General features: G+C 35.8%; 1 protein-coding gene across 2 annotated transcripts in view; it reads right to left on the minus strand.

Moving 5' to 3' along the window:
* Nucleotides 1–220: 220 nt before the first annotated feature.
* LOC100377697 (axotactin-like) overlaps nt 221–22,283 on the minus strand; it is a 38,753-nt gene continuing 16,690 nt past the window's right edge. Inside the window, exons 8-37 of one of the 2 annotated variants that reach the window (XM_002739938.4) lie at nt 19,969–20,123; nt 19,577–19,799; nt 18,604–18,694; nt 17,872–18,020; nt 17,275–17,405; nt 16,658–16,885; nt 16,048–16,180; nt 15,752–15,946; nt 15,253–15,342; nt 14,586–14,719; nt 13,894–14,073; nt 13,556–13,775; nt 13,065–13,166; nt 12,477–12,616; nt 11,566–11,814; nt 10,466–10,621; nt 9,870–10,058; nt 9,346–9,480; nt 8,797–9,054; nt 8,427–8,515; nt 7,973–8,126; nt 7,547–7,728; nt 7,034–7,142; nt 6,480–6,635; nt 5,987–6,075; nt 4,776–4,850; nt 3,575–3,893; nt 1,886–2,629; nt 1,376–1,460; nt 221–943 (exon numbers count right to left, since the gene is read on the minus strand). In XM_002739938.4, the coding sequence (XP_002739984.1) occupies nt 898–943; nt 1,376–1,460; nt 1,886–2,629; nt 3,575–3,893; nt 4,776–4,850; nt 5,987–6,075; nt 6,480–6,635; nt 7,034–7,142; nt 7,547–7,728; nt 7,973–8,126; nt 8,427–8,515; nt 8,797–9,054; nt 9,346–9,480; nt 9,870–10,058; nt 10,466–10,621; nt 11,566–11,814; nt 12,477–12,616; nt 13,065–13,166; nt 13,556–13,775; nt 13,894–14,073; nt 14,586–14,719; nt 15,253–15,342; nt 15,752–15,946; nt 16,048–16,180; nt 16,658–16,885; nt 17,275–17,405; nt 17,872–18,020; nt 18,604–18,694; nt 19,577–19,799; nt 19,969–20,123 (5,206 nt within the window). In that variant the 3' untranslated portion in view covers nt 221–897. The remainder of the gene's footprint in view (nt 944–1,375; nt 1,461–1,885; nt 2,630–3,574; nt 3,894–4,775; nt 4,851–5,986; nt 6,076–6,479; nt 6,636–7,033; nt 7,143–7,546; nt 7,729–7,972; nt 8,127–8,426; nt 8,516–8,796; nt 9,055–9,345; nt 9,481–9,869; nt 10,059–10,465; nt 10,622–11,565; nt 11,815–12,476; nt 12,617–13,064; nt 13,167–13,555; nt 13,776–13,893; nt 14,074–14,585; nt 14,720–15,252; nt 15,343–15,751; nt 15,947–16,047; nt 16,181–16,657; nt 16,886–17,274; nt 17,406–17,871; nt 18,021–18,603; nt 18,695–19,576; nt 19,800–19,968; nt 20,124–22,283) is intronic. The other variant, XM_085492719.1, reaches the window with a different exon arrangement.

A 22,283-nucleotide genomic window follows, 5' to 3' on the forward strand; every position in this document is an offset into this window, starting at 1 on the left:
GACTGAATTGAGCAGCAAGACTTATTAAGTTCATCCCTAAAAAAACTACACAGAATTAAACCAGAGTGTTGCTTGCCTCGAACTATTACCATAGCCAGGCCCCAAAAGTGTTGGTAGGTTCTATATATTGTCAATTTAAGTTTATTCCACCTTTTACCACTGCATAAGTATTCACACTGTATGTAAACAACGGAGTTACATGTGATAACAAGCCATAACCTTTAGATTATGATTCATTCGTATTTTATTACAATATAAATTACATTTTCATTGATTAAAATGTTAGCGTTAAAAAATGACAACAAATGATATGAATAGTTGAAAAACTAACAATTCAAGAGTGAGCGACCAATTCACATACATAACACAGCTTAATACAGAGTTGATAACATGTAGTGAGAGAACTAAACAGCAAATGAAATTAATTATTCATTGCGGGTCGATATGGTTGCTATGGAAATGTCAGTAAATACTTGAGAAAATGAATGCGTTGCGAGTATGAGTTAACTTTAATTTAGAGAACTAATGTTTGCAGACGCGATAACGTTACGAAACTAAACATATAACGTTACCTTGTATAAAGTTACAAAAATGACCTAAGCACAGCAGAGGTGTGATCACGTGACAATACAATGAACTGAGCAAGACAGATCACTAATAACAGGACAATAATCAAGTCGAGTAAACCTTTAAATTTTCAAAATTGTGAAACATTCATATTACATTTTTGATTATAAATAATATTATAAAAATATTCTGATAAATTCTTAAATTTTTGGTGATTATTTTACAACAAGGTAACTCAACATCTGCAAACATATATATTTCAAGTAATACGCGCAAACTAACACAATATGAAACTGAACTACACAAATACTGATAACATCTTGAATGGTTTCAGCTTTGACTTTGCTGAGATATTTCTGAGCCACGCCGACTTGTTCTGAAAAAGAGAAATATAAAAATACCATACAATTTAGAATACTCAGTTAATCGAATATAATTTCTTGTTGCAATGCTACCTTGCGAATGACAGTGTCAATGACGTAAGCAAAATGGCGGATTAGCATACTTGGAAACAGTTGTTAGGTGTTTCTTATTGTGTTTCGAACAAAACATGTTGATTGTGTATTGTAGGCATCCAGATTACTTTGAACAGTTTTGAAAATGTTGGTATAAAATATGAAAATGTTGTGTTTATGAAGCAAGACGTAGTTCACAATCTATCTCCGAGTCCAAGAGGTCAAGTGCAATTATTAAACCCGCCACAAACGGGCTCATGAATGACAGATTATGAAATTGTTCCAATTTGTAGAAACAACACGATGAACACTTTGTTACAGGTAACCAGAGCACGTGAAACTCGTAAACCTACCTCCGCTTTTTCTTTTTCCGTTGTGGAGAAGATATTTGTGGAGTTGGTTCAGAGTCTTCGGGTTCGCCTGGTATTACGTCAGCGACTAAAATTAAATGTAAATATTAATGACTATTCAATATCAGCGAGTTTTGGAACAGAGACGACCAAATGATTTTGTAAAAATACACAACGAACTGCGTTTGTCGCGATTATGAAATCTGTCGTAATTATAGAACGATGCATAACGCGTGAAACAGACCAAATAAGGACAACGTGCGTCCAACTGAATTACTTTGTTGTGCATCCCCAGGAAGTTTATTGCCTAGATAAACCATTAAGAAATTATTTCAACGCCCCAACAGTTATGATGTCGTCTGTCGCTATTTTAGTGATGTCATTATAAACACACGCTATATAATTGTTCTGTGTACAAATCATTACCATTATCTGTAGGTAATAATCATTGCTCCAACCGCTGACACGGAGCTCAAAACATTGGACATTTTATAAATATGAAATGGTTCTTACCTTTGGCAGGATTGTCGTTATCGTCAAAAACGGAATCAAAAGGCATGCCATTCGTCTGCAGTTCATCTGGGACGCCCTCTTGTGTCTTTAATTCTGCAATTTTACTTGTGTGTTCAGGGGGTAATTTTTCAGGAGAAACAATTTCCCCTTGTACCATTTCGTCGTCATCTTCAGAATCGGGTTTGCGTTCAGGGGCTGGTTGGAAACCAGGATCTGGTTCCCATTCTAATTCTGGCTCTAAGTGAGTTTGTATTTCTGGTTCAATTACCGGTTGTGGCTCTGGTTCTGGCTTTTGTGGTTCTGACTTTGGTTGTGGCTCTGTTCCTGGCTCTTGCTGTGGTTGTAGAATTGGTTCTGGCTCTAGCTGCGGTTGTGGATCTGGTTCTAGTTGTGGCTCTGGCTCCGGTTGTGGTCTTGATTCTGGTCCTGACTCCTGCTTTGGTTTAGGCTCTGGTACTGACTCTGGCTGTTGTTCCGGCTTTGGTTCTGACTCTGGCTCTAGTTGTGGTTGTTGTTCTTCTGATTCTGGTTCTGGCTCTGGCTCTTTGTCAGACTCTTCACCTGACTCCGATTCAATCAGTTTCTGTTTTGGTTCATTATCGATTTCGTTATCAGAATCGTCGTCCTCTAAGTTTTCATAACTTACGGACGTTTTTGGAGGAACCAAAGGTGTGGTTTCTTGAGAATCACTATCGTCATCTTGTTGAGCGACATCATCTTGCACGACATTCAGTGAGGTTGTTTCTATGTACAGATGAGTAATGAATTATTATCTATAAATACTAGACTACTTCACACATATATACATATATGAGAGACGAAATTGATTTGCAACAAAAAAAATTCTTCACTTCTGTAAAACATCGTGCTCACCTATAACCTGGGTCATTTACATAGAATGTGTAGTTGTACTTGCATTATATTATTGCCATGGGGAAATAAACCAAGCAATGGAGTTTTATGATTTGTTGAGATGCTCTAAAAACATTTCAACAGGAACTAATTCTAAGATGATGTTGGTCAATAATTGAAATATTATTATTTATTGCATGGAATAAATATTAATAGCGATCGTAAACCAATGAAGAATGAGATTTGAATTGATCTTTGCAAACAAAATAAAACATTCGGTTCCATAGAAACAATTTCACATTTTCATTTCGCCAGATCGAACGTCACGAGGCTCGGTTATGTCACATGCATCCCAACAACAATTCCGAACGTACAAGGGATAAAAAAGTTGGCTTGCATGAGATGTAAATAAACGGTTGTTGGATGGATGTTACAAACATAATCTCTACCAAATAAATAAGAAAAATTGTAAATTATGCTATATAATAAGGCCAAAAAAAACTTATGTTAGCCTCAAGTCGGAAAATTGAAAAATTGGGTCGGTCGGTCGATTTTTTTTTTAAACTTCATAGTAATCGGAACAAGTCAGAGAAATACAGATCAACCGGATGTTCAAAGTCGCCACTTATCCCCCAGGGACCCTGGAGATCAAACAACGGTCCTGTATAGTTACTTTTTAGAGGAAACACTTTTTTACAGCTTAAAATGGTAAGTTTTTAATATTTGGGACTATTAAAAAAAATCAAATCATATTTGTCGGTCGGTCGCTGAGGGCAACAAAACTATTTTTTGGCCTAATCATACTGGATGTGAACACTTCTGTTTTGCTTCACTCACCTTTTGGTTTATCATCATCTTCCTCATTTTCATCTTTTTGTTTTATCACCTCCTCTTTAACTTCATCCTCATCGGTGTCTTCATCTTGCTGTGGCAGGTCATAGCTTACAGGTCGTTCGTGAGGCGGCGTCATTTCATCATCCCATTCCAGATCTGGCTCTTGTATATTATCATCCGCCATTGGTATATCATCGAAGTTTAGCAAAGGTTCTTTATCTTCTGTCGGAGTCTTGTCTCGTTGCCGGGTAACGGGGGATAAATTAGGATCATCAGCAACAAGTGTCGTATCCGCTACCGGATCCCATTCCATTTCTTCTTCCTGTTGCAAATGCATTAGTTTGTTGTTAGTACCACGTGACATGCACATTAACATGCAGTTGTTTAGATGATGTTAAAAGAAACCCACCACCACAGTGACGTGAACCAGGACTTGAACTTAACGGATGACAACCAATATTATGCATGCATGATATCTGTGGAATAAATTTGTGATATATCGGCTCATATTGGTTGACACGTAATAAGTGTTTCCAACAGAAATTTGGGTCCGATATAAAGCAAGTAGGTAAGAATTATTTGAAGTTTGATTTGTTTAGATAGTAATAATAATAAAAGTATAATAATATGTTAGTCGTTCTTATGAAATCATCTCATCGAAATGAGAACAATACAGTGCCCATGACTTCTACTTCCATTACACCCAAAATCCAAGCGCCCTATTGCGACGAAATGCTTTTTTGACGCTAAAAGGCGTAGATTGGTGTAAGCAAAGTGGTTTAAAAAAGACAAACTTATTTGGTTGTAAAGTAGTTTGTCATTTAGATTATAGTAAATTACTAAGAACGATATTATTTATAGAAGGGGCGACTAAAGATCAAAACAATAGCGGCGATGTCACGTGAACGATGTCCCTTACACCAATTGACGTCACAGAGATATTTCGTCGCTGGAGGGCGCGAACGATGTATAGAAAACAGACTAAGGAGCGAAATTAAATCACTGTTGGTAATGATGTCTAACTAGGAGCTGAATTACATTGCTCAATGTAAATATGTTTTTATAGTAATGGATTGGTTAATGAAGTCAGGAAATATAAAAGGGTTAGAAGTACGGAAAGGAGAAAGGAACAAATAGTCAGATATTAGTTAGTCAGCTGGAAACTTTATATTAAGTTCAAGTCCTATTACATTGAATGACTTACTCCTACTTGTAAGGGTCGGCGATGTGGTAGGATATCATCATCTGAATCGGACAGGTTATCAACTGCCCATGGTTCCTACGAAAGTGTATACAAATTTAGCTAATTTACAAAAAACGTTTCATATGCTCATTCACGTACGCGTGTCTTGGTAATTAAATTATTTAATAAATTAAATCCATATTTAGCAATTTAAATTCTTGTGTCGCGTGATGTAAGTGACCAAATATTAACTAGCATCGAGTTGACTTTATAATATTACTTTGCTGTCATGACTACAGATATATGATCCTCATCACACAGCAATACAAATGACATTTGACCCAATCGAAGAATGTTTTTTACCAAAATTGTTGCTGTAGACTCAAATACATTGTAGAATTATTTTCAAATATTATCCCAAATAATGTATATTATATGAATATTTCATGTTTGAAATAGTTTGTTAGACATTTTACAGTTTTGTTCTTAATTAATTATTTGATTTGGCGAATTCACATTTCAAACCATTTGAGAACACAAAAAACATATCAACCACAATTAAATCATCCCACGTAATACACACGCACTGTACATCTAGTCCACTACATAAGATATGAATTACTTATGTATAATGTAGTTTACCAAAATAAGATATGATTCGCGTTACGTCATTCGTAATCATTCTATGTGGGTTTTTTATCTGGTTGTGTTTTGATTTTGTTATGTGGGGGAAATGAATACATAAATGATATGATGACGAATGAAAATAAACTAAATACACTATATTAGAAAAATTAAAGCGAGGTGGTCGTCGCGTAGCGCATGTGCGAAATTTGTGTGTGAATAAATTGTATACGTCCCATGAAACCCATATCGAACACAACGCACCGCGACGACCAACGCCCTTTATCATAGTTATACATTAAACATCTATGCATTACACGATGGATGATCTATGTATTGCGATGGAAAAGGAAATAAACTAGTCTTTTTATGGAGTCTTTGCTGCATTTTTACATGTCATATGGCATGCTTCAGAAGACATGAAGGTAATACATAAATACTTTCACCAAAGAATCCAATGCAAGAAAACAAAGATAAAAAAAACATATTTCGTTATTTTTATATACCGGACTTGTCCAAGGACCCGAACTTGTTTCCTACTTTTTGTATCCTAATGGCATAACAAAGAAAGTATGACGAAAATGATAGATAATATATTTTGTCCAAACCTCCTTCAGTGGGACTTTTTCTTCAGGCAGCTCTCTCACGATAGTATGTGAAGGCTTGTTGAGATCTTCTTTTCTTATTGCATCTTTATCTATATAGGAAGATTTCATTTTAAAACTTTACATTGAAAATAGTCATAACAAAATTCTCCTATCACCCTTTAGAGCACCAACTTTTGAAACCAAAATGCATAAATCTTTTTCATAATTTTGAAAAAACTTTGATATAGACTTGTTGACAGCGTAGCATTATATTCAGTGGTTCCAAAATTAGTAGGTAAATGTCTAGTACCATGTAAGCATAAATATACCTCCATGCTAGTACTAGTAAATACATGCAAATTTGCATTAAAATGTTGTCAGAAAAAAATATGGTTTTCATAAGTTAAGAGTTGTATTGTGAACTGTTCAGTTAATCAAAATAGTATACATAATTGTCATCCACCCCTCAAAAAAACTTATTTTCCTCATCTTAAGAAAAACCTTCTTCGCCTACCTCTAATTGGTTGTCTAGTACCATTTTCCATCTCAGTCATTGGGACATTTTGATAACCTTCTTTCTTCTTCTGCTCTTCTTTGTTTATTTGAAAAGCAGTGCAAATAATAGCCACCAATAGAACTACTGCCACGATTACCATAAAAGCTAGGACAACTGAAAAAGAAGCCATCTTAGATATAAACAATCAAATCAAGAAAATAGCTCAGATAAATCATAGATAAATAAATTATTATTACAGTGAGATAATTCGCATGCAGAATTGTTAAATTAGTTCAAATTTCAAATAAGTCGGAGAGAACATTGTAGTTCACGAAAATATACCTATATGCTAATGGCCGTCAAAATCTCGTTAATAACGAGAATAGACTACGAGACAGTGTTTTATTTTCGCCAGTCATCGCATCCACTGTTCCAAATACCATAGTTACATCGATCAAGGCAACAGTAAACACGGTGGTGGAAGATACTCGAACAATATTCAAAGGGCAAAAGATCTTAGTAACTATGTGTTTTTTCAAAGGAAAGTCAAGGTGTTAAATAGATAGAAATACCTGTGCTCGATGAAGAGTCAGCTGTCTGTGCTTCTGGAGCAACTGCTTGAGGTGAAGACAAGTACACAGTTGATGCTGCTCCTACATTCCAAGGTGGGTAGGTGAACATCTACAAAATATATAATAATAATGTACAGCTGAAACCGGAAATTGCTCATGGCACGTACGATGCAAGAGAGGTAATTTACGCTATGTTACCAATGACATGTCAAACCCTTCCGCAAACGATGAATCAAGCTTTCCCCTAGCTGCATTCAAAATGACTGCATGCTAGGGGCGATTGTGTATAATCATCTAGTCAAGTACTGATGTACATGCCATTTAAGTAAACAGTATAAAATGCTTTAGTTGTTTCGCCTTTTGATACTTTTGATGTTTTTTTGTTTTTTTGAAAACCACTAGTTACGTAAATAGAAATTCGAGTATGTGTGTACGCTGTTGTTGACTGGGTCAATGAAGAAATATCAAGAAGATTAAATGGACACTAGGTCATGCATCGTTTCATATCCTCACCTCAGTAGGGGGCATCATAGACGTGGTGGACTGGTCAGTTGCAAAAGAAAACGGCGCTGTAGTTGGTCTAATGACAGTACAGCTAGCTTCTAACAAATCTCCCTCGACGTCAACGATTGTTGGATCATTTCCTTCCAACCCAAGTGCGATTTTGATTGGCTGTATTCCATTGTATTGGAATTCTGAAAAGTCACGGGAAAAACATTTTTTGTTTGTGTGTTTTAGACCATGCACACGCTATGTACACTGTTTGGTGACGTGATATTTCAGTTGTGTTTTATTGTGTCTATTCAACCTACCTGTACCACATAATACATCTTTTCCAAAGTCACGCCATCTATCGGCGAAGTTTATTTGTGACGTAAATATGTGCACGAAATGTCGTTCATAGCATCCAAATTGTTTGTATTTGTTCATTTAGCTTACCCGAGATACATCCACTGAAATTTGAAAATGATTTCAAAGGTTGTCGTATCAATTCATTTTCTACACCTCCAATAACTATAGCATCTCTGTTATCAAATAACGCTTTGTCTTCGTCCACCATTAAGTCCATGATTTCCTTCGCAGTGTTGTCAATCTAGATTAAATTAACAGAAGCATGGGAAATCGTTATTACGAATTTAGTAATGCACGCAAAAATCATGCTCACCAGACATCACGAACACATAAAAAATAGAGCTACAGACCAGGGTATGGGAGAAAAACACGAAAACAAATGGAACCTATTGAACATTAAAGTCACACAAATAAGAAACAAGAAATGCGAAGTAGCGTAGATCGACGTCTCGAATATGAAATCACGAAAACAACAGATTTATATGTTTTAAATCAAAGTTTGGTCATGCTAGAAATACGTATTTATAATCGTTAAACTCACATCAATCACAATACGTCGTTCTCTACGTCGATAGTAAAACCAGTGACGCTTACCATCGTTGTATGGGCCGGGTAATGGAGCAAGAAATGCTGCAACAAATTAAAACAAAATTATATAAATACAAACTTAAATCAGTTCACGTACCACAAGTTCGTATGTGGCACAAACTGACCACCATTATATACTCGATTGGAGTGATTTATAATGATTATTAGAATAGCATTAGAATAAAAAAACTGTGTTATACTTTTATTTAACGGAGCACATGTACCTCGCATATGTACCACGTGTTAATAATTGAAGTGATACAAATGTATACTAAACAAATAATAGCTCTAGCAATCTAATTGAAATTGGAATTGACACTTACTTTCTTGTCCGTAACCAAGATTGATATGTACGAAGACATAACCATCTTTTGTAAGTTCTACAATGATGTATTGGAACTCATCGTCGTAGATGTCCCCTCTAACATAGGCCATGACACCATACGTGTTGTTGGCAATAAACGCAAAGTCCATTTCATCATAGGCTGGATCATTTGCACCAGGCGGCTGGATGTACGTGGAGTTGAATGGGTTGAACTCGTAGAGAAGATACATATTGGGTTGAAAATAAGCACCAATATCTAAGAGGAAATATTTTTTAAATAGTATAGTACATTTTGTATTCATTAGATAATTGAAAACGCATGCGCACTAGCTTTTTTATTAATTTATCTAACGAATACTGATATGTATGTTGTAAACATTTTTAGTTTAAATTAAATCTTACCGTATCTATCTTTTATCAATATGTAATACCAAACAAAACTTGAATATGCAAAACAATAACCAAATCACTGTTTAAAATGGGATGAAACAGAAACACTAACATTTATAACCTTGCGAAGGCGTGCTAGGAATGTACTAGTACTTACCGATTTCACACTGAGCGCCTCGATATAACAGTGTCTTTGAGCAATCACACTCAAAACTATTCCATTTTTCTTTACAAATACCTCCATGTTTACATGCCGATGGTGTGCAGAATGGAGTACAGAAAGGAAACACTCCTGAAAAGTTATAAACTTGCATGTTACGTCATCATGCCACAGGATTATTGATTACAATGCAGGAGTTATGAACTTAAAAAGTGGCCCCTTTTTCCAGCGCGTATTCAAATTACATGTAAACATTCGATGTATTTTCACGCCTATACGTCGCATGTGACCATAAACCGAGCGACGCTTTCAAGTGCGAACATGCAACTATTATAGCATAACATGTGTACTATACATTCAATTCTGCATAAGTAGGCATTATACTCATGGTAGACATCCAAACTCTGGTATGCTTATTACTTCGAGGTCATAGATCAGGTTCAATGCAGATGGAGACAATCATAAGTCTCTTAATAAAATCTCACAATTTGTTCAAGAATATTCATTTTTCAAAAACTAACCTGCGTTATTTTCTGTCTCCGCAACTAAACTGAAAGGCACCTCATCAACAAACACTGCTCGCATGCATCCTTCCATTCCCTGTGTGTTGACATTCAGAGGGTCTGTCATGTTTTGTCGAACGCCTCCAATATATACATATGTGTAAGGAGTGCTGTTTGTATTGATCTCAAACTCAGGCCACACATCAACTGAAATAGGATGATGAGAAACTATGAATTTCTAAAACGTTAAATAAGCAATTAATATAAACGAAAACATGCAGTTTAATATTGCTGCAGTGTAGTATCCGTTTTATATAAAATGAAATACACTAATATGCATATGTAGTAATTGTTATTGTCAGTATCAAAACAATCAACACACATGTATATTATAAAGTCATAATTTCATCAAACTCAAATTGTGCTCTAAGCACAGCAATTTTAGTTGACAATAAAATACAATTTAATTTATCCAAGTATACACAGTACCAAACAGTTTCATTTTTATGTATTGTTATGATGCAAGATGAGCACAACATTCTGCTAGAAAAATCATTTTTATCCAATTTCAACAAGTCTCAATTAGGGAAACAAATAACTGAAGGTCTGCTTACTCAATGATGGATTGGTGAACCGGCTCTCTATCGGTATGTAGTCATCAAGTAATACAAGCGGTGTCTGGATGTGAGCAACTTCGTCATTTAAATAGAGAGATGTTTGTCCGTGATTTCGTATTACTTGAATTCGCTGCCATTCACCGTTACGTATATCTAAAGAATATGAGAGATGATTTATACATACGCTAATCATGGTATGACATGGATACACAAAATGACGCCCTCTAGTGACAGAGCACATCTGTGACGTCAAAATGACGTATGCGGGTGAAGGCGATGTCGTTCAAATCGACCACTTTGTTTGGTTATGTAGTCGTTGGACATCTAATATATAGTAAATTCTCTCTGCAAAGACAATGTCATTGATGGACGACTACAGATCAAAACGATTTCGACAATTTAAACGGCCTTTGTGTAGCTACTAGTAATTTACATCACAGAAGCGATTCGTTGCTAGAGGGCAGAACTTTAGAAAACATGTAAATTACTATAACACCGTGTTACAAAGTATATACAGTGAGGAAATGACACGATTTAACACAAAGACAATCAGCCTGATCTAGAACACAATTCATTTTACAGTTATGGAAATATACTGAATATTGATAAATAAGCACTTGTTTCAGAAATGTGAAACTAATTTAAAAGCTCATTAAATTTGAATCAATGCTTCACAAGGCCATAATGCATTACAGAATAGGCTCAAAACAATAATTAAAGATTATTCTCTGATAACAGAGATAACGAGTGAGAAGCAGTATTGATATAAACATATCAATATTGTTTCGTGTAACACCACACGTTACCTTAGTTAAATTAGCCGCGAATTCAAATGACCTCTTTATCACACGTGTAAACGAGTGAAACTACACGAATCAGAATAGTACTTCTATTGACCATCTCGCGATAATGATCACCGAATACAACATATACCATTCGCGGGTGTCTGTCACGTGGTACTTTTGTCTGATTACGTCATCATTACCCGCCATTTGTTGTCCTTGTTCGTGGTTGGTTGTAACACAATACACCACAACTATCTGCCATTTTGTTGTTCTTGTTCATTAAAACAATTCACATGATCAGCGAGAACTTACCTTGCTCTGTAAAAATCTGTAAAACATTGATACTCTGGTCGGAATTAAACTTCAATTGCAGTCTATTGCCTCTAAGGAAGGACAGCTGAATAAAGTTACCAAGATAGTCATTGGCGTATAATATTAGCAAATCCCATTGCCTTGTTCTAAATTCAAATCTTATGTCCGATGTCAGTGAAGAATCGTCTACAGCATCTATCTTCATAATAGTTTCCTTATTAGGAAAAGTTACCATGTCGTCTAAATAATCTTTGGAATGAGGCAAAAACATAATTATTTATTATTCGTTTAAATTATTTTCATGAAATTCCGAGATTCCATAATCTTAGATGTCGACAATCCAAAACAAAACAAAGTAATATTGGTAGTGGTCAAAATACAATAAGTTCCCATGCTGTAAGTAGGTATAGCTGATGTCAAACAAAATATTGATAAGAAAATGATTGCACGAATAAAATACAAAAATTAACTATGTGCATGTTCCAGATAGTCGGGATTTGAGGCCAAAGCGTACAGCCACTCAATTGAACTTTGCAAAAAATCTACATTGTTGGAATAGGTATAGTAATAGTTCATAAGAACATACCAACAATAAATATGTGTCAATTAATAGCTTAAGAAGACACAAAAAGAATAAACCAACAAACGGTTACCGACAAAACATAAGTAAAGGAGATGCGGATCTCAGCACACATAGTACCATACACACAAAATTGACAAAGCTTTACCCCCAAAAAATACCAAATCAATTTGGCAAGTAATTTCCCAGGCGAAGCTGCTTCCAGTTGTAGTTTTCCAAGGAATGCTGTCTTCAGTTGACATATGCCAAGGAAAAAAACGGCTAGATACTCCTCTGTAATCTACGATACCTTGGGAAATGTTTAAAATGAACTGAATGATTGTCTACTTACTTTCTTCACAGTTTTGACCACGATGTGATATATCTGCACACATACATATGTATGACCCCCACATCTCTGAACACAAACCGCCGTTGACACATGGGTTTGGATCACATGATCGATGGCATCCTGCTTCGATTCCCGCTGAACTGCTTGGTCAAACACAACAGAATATTAGCATTATGAAATAAAATATCGGGTGTACAACAGTGCAAGGAGGCATACATCGTATTGAGGTAGATGTCATTGCTTTATATGTTTAACGCAACTAGTTAAAATGGTTATAAATGCGATGTAGACATACGCTAACAAAATGACAATTCAATTTCATAAAACACTTTGCATATATGAATATTTGACACTATTATCCCTCCAGTATGAGACAGTCAATCTTATTGGCCAAACATGGTCACATGATCGTTCGATAATTATTAATATTGGCCTCTCCCATTGTATTTCGTGCCTCTGACGTAATGTTCTGTGTTACTGGCCTCTGATGTCATAAAATTCGGCTTCGGCAAATAAAAGCCACTTGGGGGTCGATAATTCTTGTTATATATCTTTTTGTTAACTAATCGCATGTTACATAATCGCTACCTGTTATCATTGGTAATGTAGTCCTGTAAAGGTATTATTTCTTCATTGATGCTCAAACCACGAATGCATCCGATAAATCCTGGTGTTATTCTAAAATATCCACTGTAATGGAACACAGAAATCACTCAATACTAAGTGTATCACAATATATTTATACAAGTTATTAAATTCTAAAATGCTCCCAAAGAGTGGTAGAAACTGTATTAGCTTCAGGACAGCTTTAGAATAGAATAGTATTGTGGATGTATAATCGACAATTACTTATTTCAGTGAATCATATCGTAACTTTAATACAGGTAGATTCCAAGTGGTTAGGAACATGAACGTAACGCGAATACAGCCGATCTATCTGACGCAGATCATTGACTCAACGAGTTGAGGTGTTGAAGCGTTAGCAACCAGGAAAGTGCGAGGCTCTTAAGAAGCACATGTTTTACCGAGATCTCGTTGAGAACGAGTGGGCCATAATACTTGTACATTATAATACATACCCGCCCATGCCACCAATGAATAGAGGTCCACCAAATGGTCCAAAGATTTCCCCTTCCATTAATTGAAACCATGTACTTATCATATCCACGGTAAATCGAACATGATATGCATCATATTCAATCCATATTTTATGCCAATTGCCATCATTGAGAGGTAGAGTTGGAACAGTCAGGTTAGCTTCTCGTGAGCCGGTGTCAAAGGTGAAATCCACTGATGAACCTGTAAATAAAATAGGCAATACGTCACAAACAATTTACTTACAAAAAATGACTTGAATATAACAATGTATTTGCTCCCACGCGTCGTTTCCATAATATTGTCAGAACTTATAACGTACCATCAATAAGCTCGATTAGAAGTTGCTCCGTCGACTGCCTTGACGGTTGTTGAAAAAGTAAGACAGCATTGTTTTCTAAAGTCCTGAAATTAAAACTGATATCTCCATGGTCCCAAGCATCCAGCATTAAAAATCCGTTGTCCGTTCTAAATGTAACTGCGTATTTAGGATCGTAAATATCTGAAAAATAGAAGGTAGTACACATACTCATAACACACCTTTCTATAAGTCGCACACGCTAGCGACGAATAATTTGTGTGACGTTAATAGGACAGAAAAGGTCTTTCATAATACCGATATGTTTGGCTGCAGTCGTCCGTCAACAAGAAATTTACTGTGTTCTGTATAACAAACAGCATCCAAACAAAACACAGTTGTTATTGTTGTTGTTGATTAGGATGACAATTACATCCACCTAAGTCATATTGACGTAAAATAAGCGCTTGAGGGCACAACTTATATAGCAAGCACGTACGCAGAAACGATATGGCGTGAAATAAAAACCGTACGTAAATTAATATGAGATAACACGATTCAACTGCCTATGGGTCTTGAATGTAGATATTGGAGGTAGTTGTGTCAATCGACCATTTATATTTAATTACGTACTTATCACATCACCCCGAAAGGGTTCATTTTCGGTAAAAATGCATATCGTTTGTAGAATATATTGATAAGAACATTTTACTAACTAGATCCGCTGCACTTTAATGAGGAAAGTGACACTTTTGCTTTAGTAGATGCTGAATTGAGTTGTTGCATAAAGATCATTTCTGTTATAGGAAGATACGTATCTTTGGTCACAATAGCTTCGTCCTGCTGCCATCTGAAACAAGATGTGTATAATAGGATACCGAATATAATCTTATACTTGTTATAAATGTTTTGATTCTAAATCAGACATACCATTTTTATAAATAGCTCCCTCTAGTGGTGGAACGCTTCTGTAACGTCACAGTGGCGTATGTCGTTCAAATCGAACACTGTTATGTTATTTGGTCTAGAATAAAGTGAAATCTTCGTTGATAGACGACTACTAGGAACCAGCGAAACATAAGACACCTTCACGTTTGTTTATTTTAAGCTATACCAATGGCACTACTTTTTCTAGATCAGTACATCAGTTGATCAGGTGACACATAACAACATCACAGTACATATTCTAACTACAAGAAAGTAGTCCCCGAAACATCAAAACAACAAATACTATTGTGAACTAATGTCTCAATAAAAGTGCAACCATGATAGAATTACAAAATGATCAATGTTATTATATGACCCCATGACATTCAAATAGTGATGCAATACTTGGATCTAGTAGTTATAGTTTTACTGCACATATATGTTGTAGCTACTTACTTATCGATATTCGAGACACAGTTTTCCGAGAATTCAACTTCATTGAACATTAGTCCTCCTGCTGATAAAAACCGTGTTTGATCCCAAAGACTAGAATTATAAAAAAACAACCTTAGATACAAATGACAAAAAAAAAACAGTAGCACGACTAAAATTATGTCGAAGTTTGAAAGTACTAACCATGTTTTCTATATTTATTTTATGAAGACGCAATATCAAACAACATTATTTAAACACATCTAAAGTAGTCAACACTATCTATTTTGCTTTATTAAAGAATTAATGTCGAATAAGATAAAAAAGAGCATGAGATATATTCACTCCTTACCCCAATCATTGATAATTATGCATTGCGTACGGCTAGTTTAAATGGCAACTACATTATACTCGTCGCATGAATTGCATCAAGTGCATTGTAAAGAATTCAATAACGCATTCGTCTACATATCTACATATCGATCAACTTAAATAATAATACAAAAATGCGTTTAATACTTACTTGAGGGGGGATTTGTAACACTCGTATGTGATGGTCTGGCTACAATTGATTGAATGCTTCACAAAATATACTAAGCTCTCTTCGTCAGCTCCACGGTACGTCAGAACCTTCTTCAGATCTCTAAATTTGTCTTGTCTAACTAGAGTTGAGGCGGCAAGGTTATGGTCAATTGTCATAGTGGACGAAAAACCTCCCCTGTGATTTTAAACATAAAATATATTATTCGGCATAAAACGAGCTATAACATACTTTCTATTTTATAAGTAACAGGTGCTGTAACGGTTCAAAATTCTTACCCAAGGTCGCCGTGCATGTCACAGTGCACGTATGTTGGTGGTATTGGTCCTACACCATCGGGATCTATACGCCAAACACCGCTGCGATGCTTACCCATGTGGTAGTACTCCTCACAGGAACGACGATATAGCGCTGTTTAGAAAAATAAACGTTGTTCATTACAAAGAAGAAGGTAATTGTATACTTGTACACCTATTTACGAACTTAATAAAGTAAATAAATTCAGTCTCATTTGCAGCCAGTCGAGTATTATTCACCAAAATCGTTCCCAAATCTATATCTAGTGCACCACTGAGTATTAGCTGAATATTTAGTTTGAAATCCTGAAAAAGTTACAGTAGTTCTGCTTATTTGCATGCACGAGACGGTAACCGCACGCGTCAAGAACACAGCCATAGACCTTAAAAATGTATTTTTATTTAATTTGGTCACCTTCCAGTGTGATAATTAATAATAGTTGTCATTATATACAATAGTAAATTCTCGCCCACAATGCCTTGCACAAGCAGTAACATTCTTAGTAGTGCGAAATTCTGCTCGATAAACTATAGCAATATGAGCTCGGCTTGATCACGTGATCTACAAACAATATTCATCATTAATACTCACGAAAATGACAGACAGTTCCATTATATCCAGTGCCTTCACAGTCACACAACGTCTCATACCAATCTTGGACACAGTACCCATCATGTTCACATATGTTATTAATGGCACAAATGTCTTTCATGTCACACCCATCAAGTAATAAACCATTGGCCGCACCGCTGGTTATTGTATCCAATGGATTGATATGTATATATTGTAATACTATTCGACGAATACATCCAACGAAACCTACAGGACAAAATATGGTACACGTGGTATTTAAAAACAAAATTACTTCAACTGTTTTACTTCTATTCTGTTTTACTCGAGTGAGTGGTTTTCAACTTGAAGGAATCGGAAATGGCAATAATACAAAAATTACAAAATATTGATTGAAATATCACATTTAAAGAGTCAAACAACATATAATTCCCCCAGATGGATGAGCTCCACATATGTAGGAGAATGCAATATACAGTTTGTTATATCACTTTTCATTCTCTAGATATTGACTTTTCATAAGTTTTATGTACTCCGCCATCTTGATTCTCCAGCAAGGGATTATTTGCAGAGCTCTTTCATCTGGGAGCATTATATTGACATTTTCTTTAAGAGCGGAATGATACAAATTACAATACCTCGTTCTTGGTTGTGCAGTCCAGCTCCAAGTAATATGTCGGTAGCTGGTTGAAATCCACCTAACTGGATAACTTTCTTTCGGTTGCTAACAACATACACTTCATCGTTATCTAGACGCATTGTTACAATACTGAAAAAAATGACCGACGCTGATAATATAGTTCCTAATTTGTTCAATATAGTTTACATAAAATGTTTGTTCATTTTCAAATAGTCGTCCATGAACATGATGGTTTATCTTGGAATAAAAATATGAGGTAACCGTTCAAAAACGAAATGAACAACGCAAATGCGCATGCGCTTCGGATTTACCTGTACGAAGATAATTGGAAGCACATACACACTGGCGTTTCATTTTAAGATAAATCATAATATATTGTTTATTTTTCAAGATGAATTTCCAAACATAAATAACGCTAAAAATGATATTTTGATTTACAATTCATATTTGTGTAAGTGAGTATTCTTGACCACGAGACATCAGAGTATCAAACAGAATGTCAGTGGTGATATTCTCGCCGAATACTCTATATAACGTGTAGCGCAGAGTTTTAGTTGATGCGTATACATCTCAGTGAATAATATCTCTTACTCACCCATCGGCCAAAGTCATCCTTAAATCGCATAAATGCCACTTGCCATCATTCAGATTATGCCCAGAAAATGTCCAATATGATACTGTGTCATTTTTCTTGTTGACCGATATATCCAAGTGTACCTCCATTCTACCTTCAGCTAATTTAAGCTGTAAAGTAAAACAACACGCAATGTTAATATCATCTCAGATTGAATGTGACTTTTGTGTTTTTAATTGTTTACTAGATTTATATTTTTCGTTTTTCTTGTTAGATTGTTAACATCGCGCAATAATGTATTCAATATATTTGAAAACTCTCATTGGCGTCGACTATGCCACTCAGAATGTTTGTGACAAACACTGATACGTCATAAGTTCTCAGCATAAACGTGGTTACGGTAGTTTTCAATTTCGAGAATTCGATCATCTGAAATTGTAATTTATTATATAATGTATATAAATATATATTTATTGGTATATGGAAAGACGCTCATTCAGTTTGTGGAGAAAAACTTCAATTCGGTGCTGAAATGTTTGTCAAAAAGAATAAGACAAAGTATTTGAGGTAAATAAACGACCTGATGTTTGTTTAGCAGCGATTGTAGACACTCGTCAAATTAATGATTATGATATTATGTACCACTAAAGACTAAATAAAAACTAACTGTCATATCATCATTAATAAAAAAAATCTGAACATCAAGAGATTTTTCAAAATTAATCTGGAAATTAAATGTAGGTATTCACTTACTTTTAGTGTCCCGGCATAACTGGTAGTGTTTCTAATATTGAGAACAGTCACCATGACTAGGGCGTTCCTTTGCTGGGTGCGGAATTCAAAACTGTAAGAAATGAAATGAGTATTTATATATGTCTATATGTTTATATATGCATCACAATACCATGAACAAACAAACAAGTCATTCACTACAGAATTCGATCGGTGCACTCCCAAATGCTCATCAACTGACTTTTATTGATGTCCTTTCGCGACTGGATATGTGTCAGATCGGTGTAGAGAGGACGCCGACCTGCAGCCAGTGGCCCAATCTCCCACGCAGAGTTCTATTTCTACGAAATGTGTAGCATTATAATACCACGAACAAACAAACAAGTCATTCACTAATGACCATTCGATCACATCTTCGCCAGCCAAGGAACGTTTGTTTCAGGTCACCCCTCCAAACTAACCTGGAAGATTGAACCACTACAGTGTGTATTTAATAGGCTCTCTTAACGACAAAGGGGGATGTGTGACAAAAATAAACAGCAATTAGATATCTTGTATCAAAATACAGTAGAGTGTTTTTTTTTAATTGCGACCTAAGCAGAACAGATCACGCAGTTTTCAAGCTAACTCGTCCTATTGTCACCCTGTTTGCGTAACGGAAAATAAAGATAAATGAGCTTCTCACTTTAAAAACAACCAGAATCTACAAAAATCGTGTACGCTTTCGTCGGGTTCGAAAATCTAACACCCTGCATGTCTTTGAAAGTAGTACCACTGTGACACATCGACCAATCAACGGCGAGCATAATATCGCGTCACGGTGGTGGTAGAGATATTATATTTATAGAAATAGAACTCTGCGTGGGAGATTGCGTTTACGAGTGAGAAAAACAAATCTCGTGGATTTCTCACTCTCGCGAAATCATGGCGGCCATTTGCATCCAAGGCCTATTCTTGATCCCCGCCATGCAGGAATGACCTACAAACAACCTACCTCAAAGATAAATCTTCGTTTTCCTGCCAAAGATCTAAAAATAACTGTGAATTAAAGGTTGGGAAAGTCAACGGAGTGAACTCAATTGCGTTGCATCCATAAATTGGTTCAGCGCCAACGTGGCGAATTCTTGCGTCATCCTTTTTTAGTTGTTCATTCAGATTGTCCATGTTGTAATAAACACTTCTCATGCATCCTACGAAGTTACGACCAGTTGGAAGCCCTGAAATGAAACCATTACATAATAAGTGATTTTCCGTTCAACTGCGAGATATCGCACATTGCATTAAAGGCGCGGACCGAGCGTCTGCCGCAAAATCCGGATTTTCAAAGGAGAAAGAATACTTAAAATTTCTAGAATAAGGTTCCAAGTCTCAGTTAAAATAACTAACCAGGACTTCCTGCCAGATTCGGTCCACCTCCGTAATACACCAACGGATCAAGCTGCAGGTGATAGTGGTCACCCGTTATTTCAACTTCATTCATCTCATTATCCACTTCCATGGTCAATGATCGACCGCTATGCGTTACCGTTAGCGAGCGCCATCTATAATTTAATGTATAAACAAAAACGGTACGTCAGCCCATAAAATAATATGATTACTACAGACCGTCGCAACTATTTACGTTCACGTTCGCTATTTGCTGCTATTCTATTATATGCATTCCTGGCAATGTACAACTTTGGGACAGCGTTGCCATAACAACTCGTGAGCTAGTTCTGATCATTGAGCGACATTTGTTATCAGACATTCGCGTACTGGTTGGCAACAATGTAAACATATGACGTCACAGTGAAGCGGTCTATATGGCGGTGAATTAAAGGTTATGTATGAAGATTAGAGATATTGCTCTAGCACCACACTGCAATTTTCGAAAACTAACAATATGAAATAATGTCTTGTGTCATTCAAGTCAAATCTGTTGTCCTCATTTAATAAAGAAGCAATAGTAACAGTAAGCACCATGTTTTCCAACCAATATTGGTGCAAGCTTTTTATATTTGTGTGTATTTTCTCAATATTTTATTTGTTAATACCGTTCGCGGTTATAAGAACTGATGTTCAGATTCAATAATTTTTACCTTTAGGATTTATTTTATACAAACCTCACATAAAAACCAATAAAACATATGGTCGCTGAACCGCTTTTTGTGTAAACGTGTAAAAAGCTTTAAAATGGCGATGTTTCAGCCATTTTACATTAGTTTGTACATATCTGAAAGTATTTTTGGTAACACATCAAAATAGTATTTTGTTATAGGTTGAATATTTCTGAATACCATGAATTGTTAGAAACTTCTGGGGAATACTGGCATTTTGTCACTCGATTTTCCCTAAAACCATGAAATGTACCAGGTGAAAATACTCACAAGGCAAAGGCATATTTAAAGTCCACATCTATAATTTAGTAGCATTTTTCAAACAAAATATAGTGATACAATTTAATAGATCACAATACCGGCCAACTAACTTATTTTTAGATAAGATGTACAACATTAGTATAATGATGTACATCTATTTTGGTCAACATTTGATGTAACAATATTATACATGTTGATTTTTGTGAATGGCGACACAAGTTGATTTTAGCGTTCAATGGTCAAGCGTCATAGGGTTAAAACGGAGAAATCCATATTGATAAAAGTCTCACATGGTATCTGCACGCTATTTTGCATTGTTGACTTACTGATACGAGAACTAGTGTCAATGACGTTATCGTAACCATCACATTAGACGCTACACCTAATACGGGTTAAGATTGAGGCTAATCTCATATGTTTAAATATCGGCTAGACCAATTGTATCAACAACGGGGGCCAGCACTTAGTACGGACTAAGAGAGGTATATATTTCAGCTTAATGTTTATGAAATAACGACAATGCAAGTTCAGAAAGTGCAAATTGCAGAATAACAAGAAGTAGTACAAAGTATATATCATCGTTTTTTTAAAAGAACACTATCTCTGCATACACCGACTGACGTTATTTGTCATTGCAAAAATGATTTACCGATATGAATGATTATAAATATAATAGATAATCTTTCAAACAAACAACGAATGCAATATAATAACTTTGCTGCCACTTTGATCCATCCCAGCACGGTTAATAAAAAAGAAGGTTAGGAAACGCTATTGTTAATAGGTGTGAATCTGCCTAATCCCCCAAGGATGTGTGTCGCGCTATGTACGCCCTCTATCGCTTGAGATTTCAAGGCCCACCATTTTGTTTCTTTCTTGTGTCGAACACTTGATGTCCCGCGAATTTGAAATTTTCAGCTAGTTTTTGATAGAATATCCACGCTTAGTGCACAAGCTCTACGAAGGACTTTGTGTGCATTTCGGATGAGTACTCTTTGTGGCTGTAATAACATTCAGAATCGGGAATCGTCATTTATCGTTTTCACTGTTGTCATGAAAGTATGCCTGGGTCCCGGAGGAAAAATTGACGAAAATTATAACCCCTATGTCACTATTTTAAAATACATTAGTATATTATAGAACATATTACCAAATCAATTTTTAGTATACTACTGTGCGTACTTATGACGGTTGTATGCGATTCGGGAGCTTATTGGAGTAATTTTTGAGTAACCGTGACCCCCGGGAGCGCTTAGTCCTTCCTCAGTAAATAACCGTAAGCACGAATTTTCGTGGCCCATGCTAAGAGACTAGACCGGGTCTTAAAAGCAGGTCAGATTTAGC

This window comes from Saccoglossus kowalevskii, chromosome 18 (genome assembly GCF_978046115.1).
Source record: "Saccoglossus kowalevskii chromosome 18, keSacKowa6.1, whole genome shotgun sequence".
Classification (NCBI taxonomy): Eukaryota; Metazoa; Hemichordata; class Enteropneusta; family Harrimaniidae; genus Saccoglossus; species Saccoglossus kowalevskii.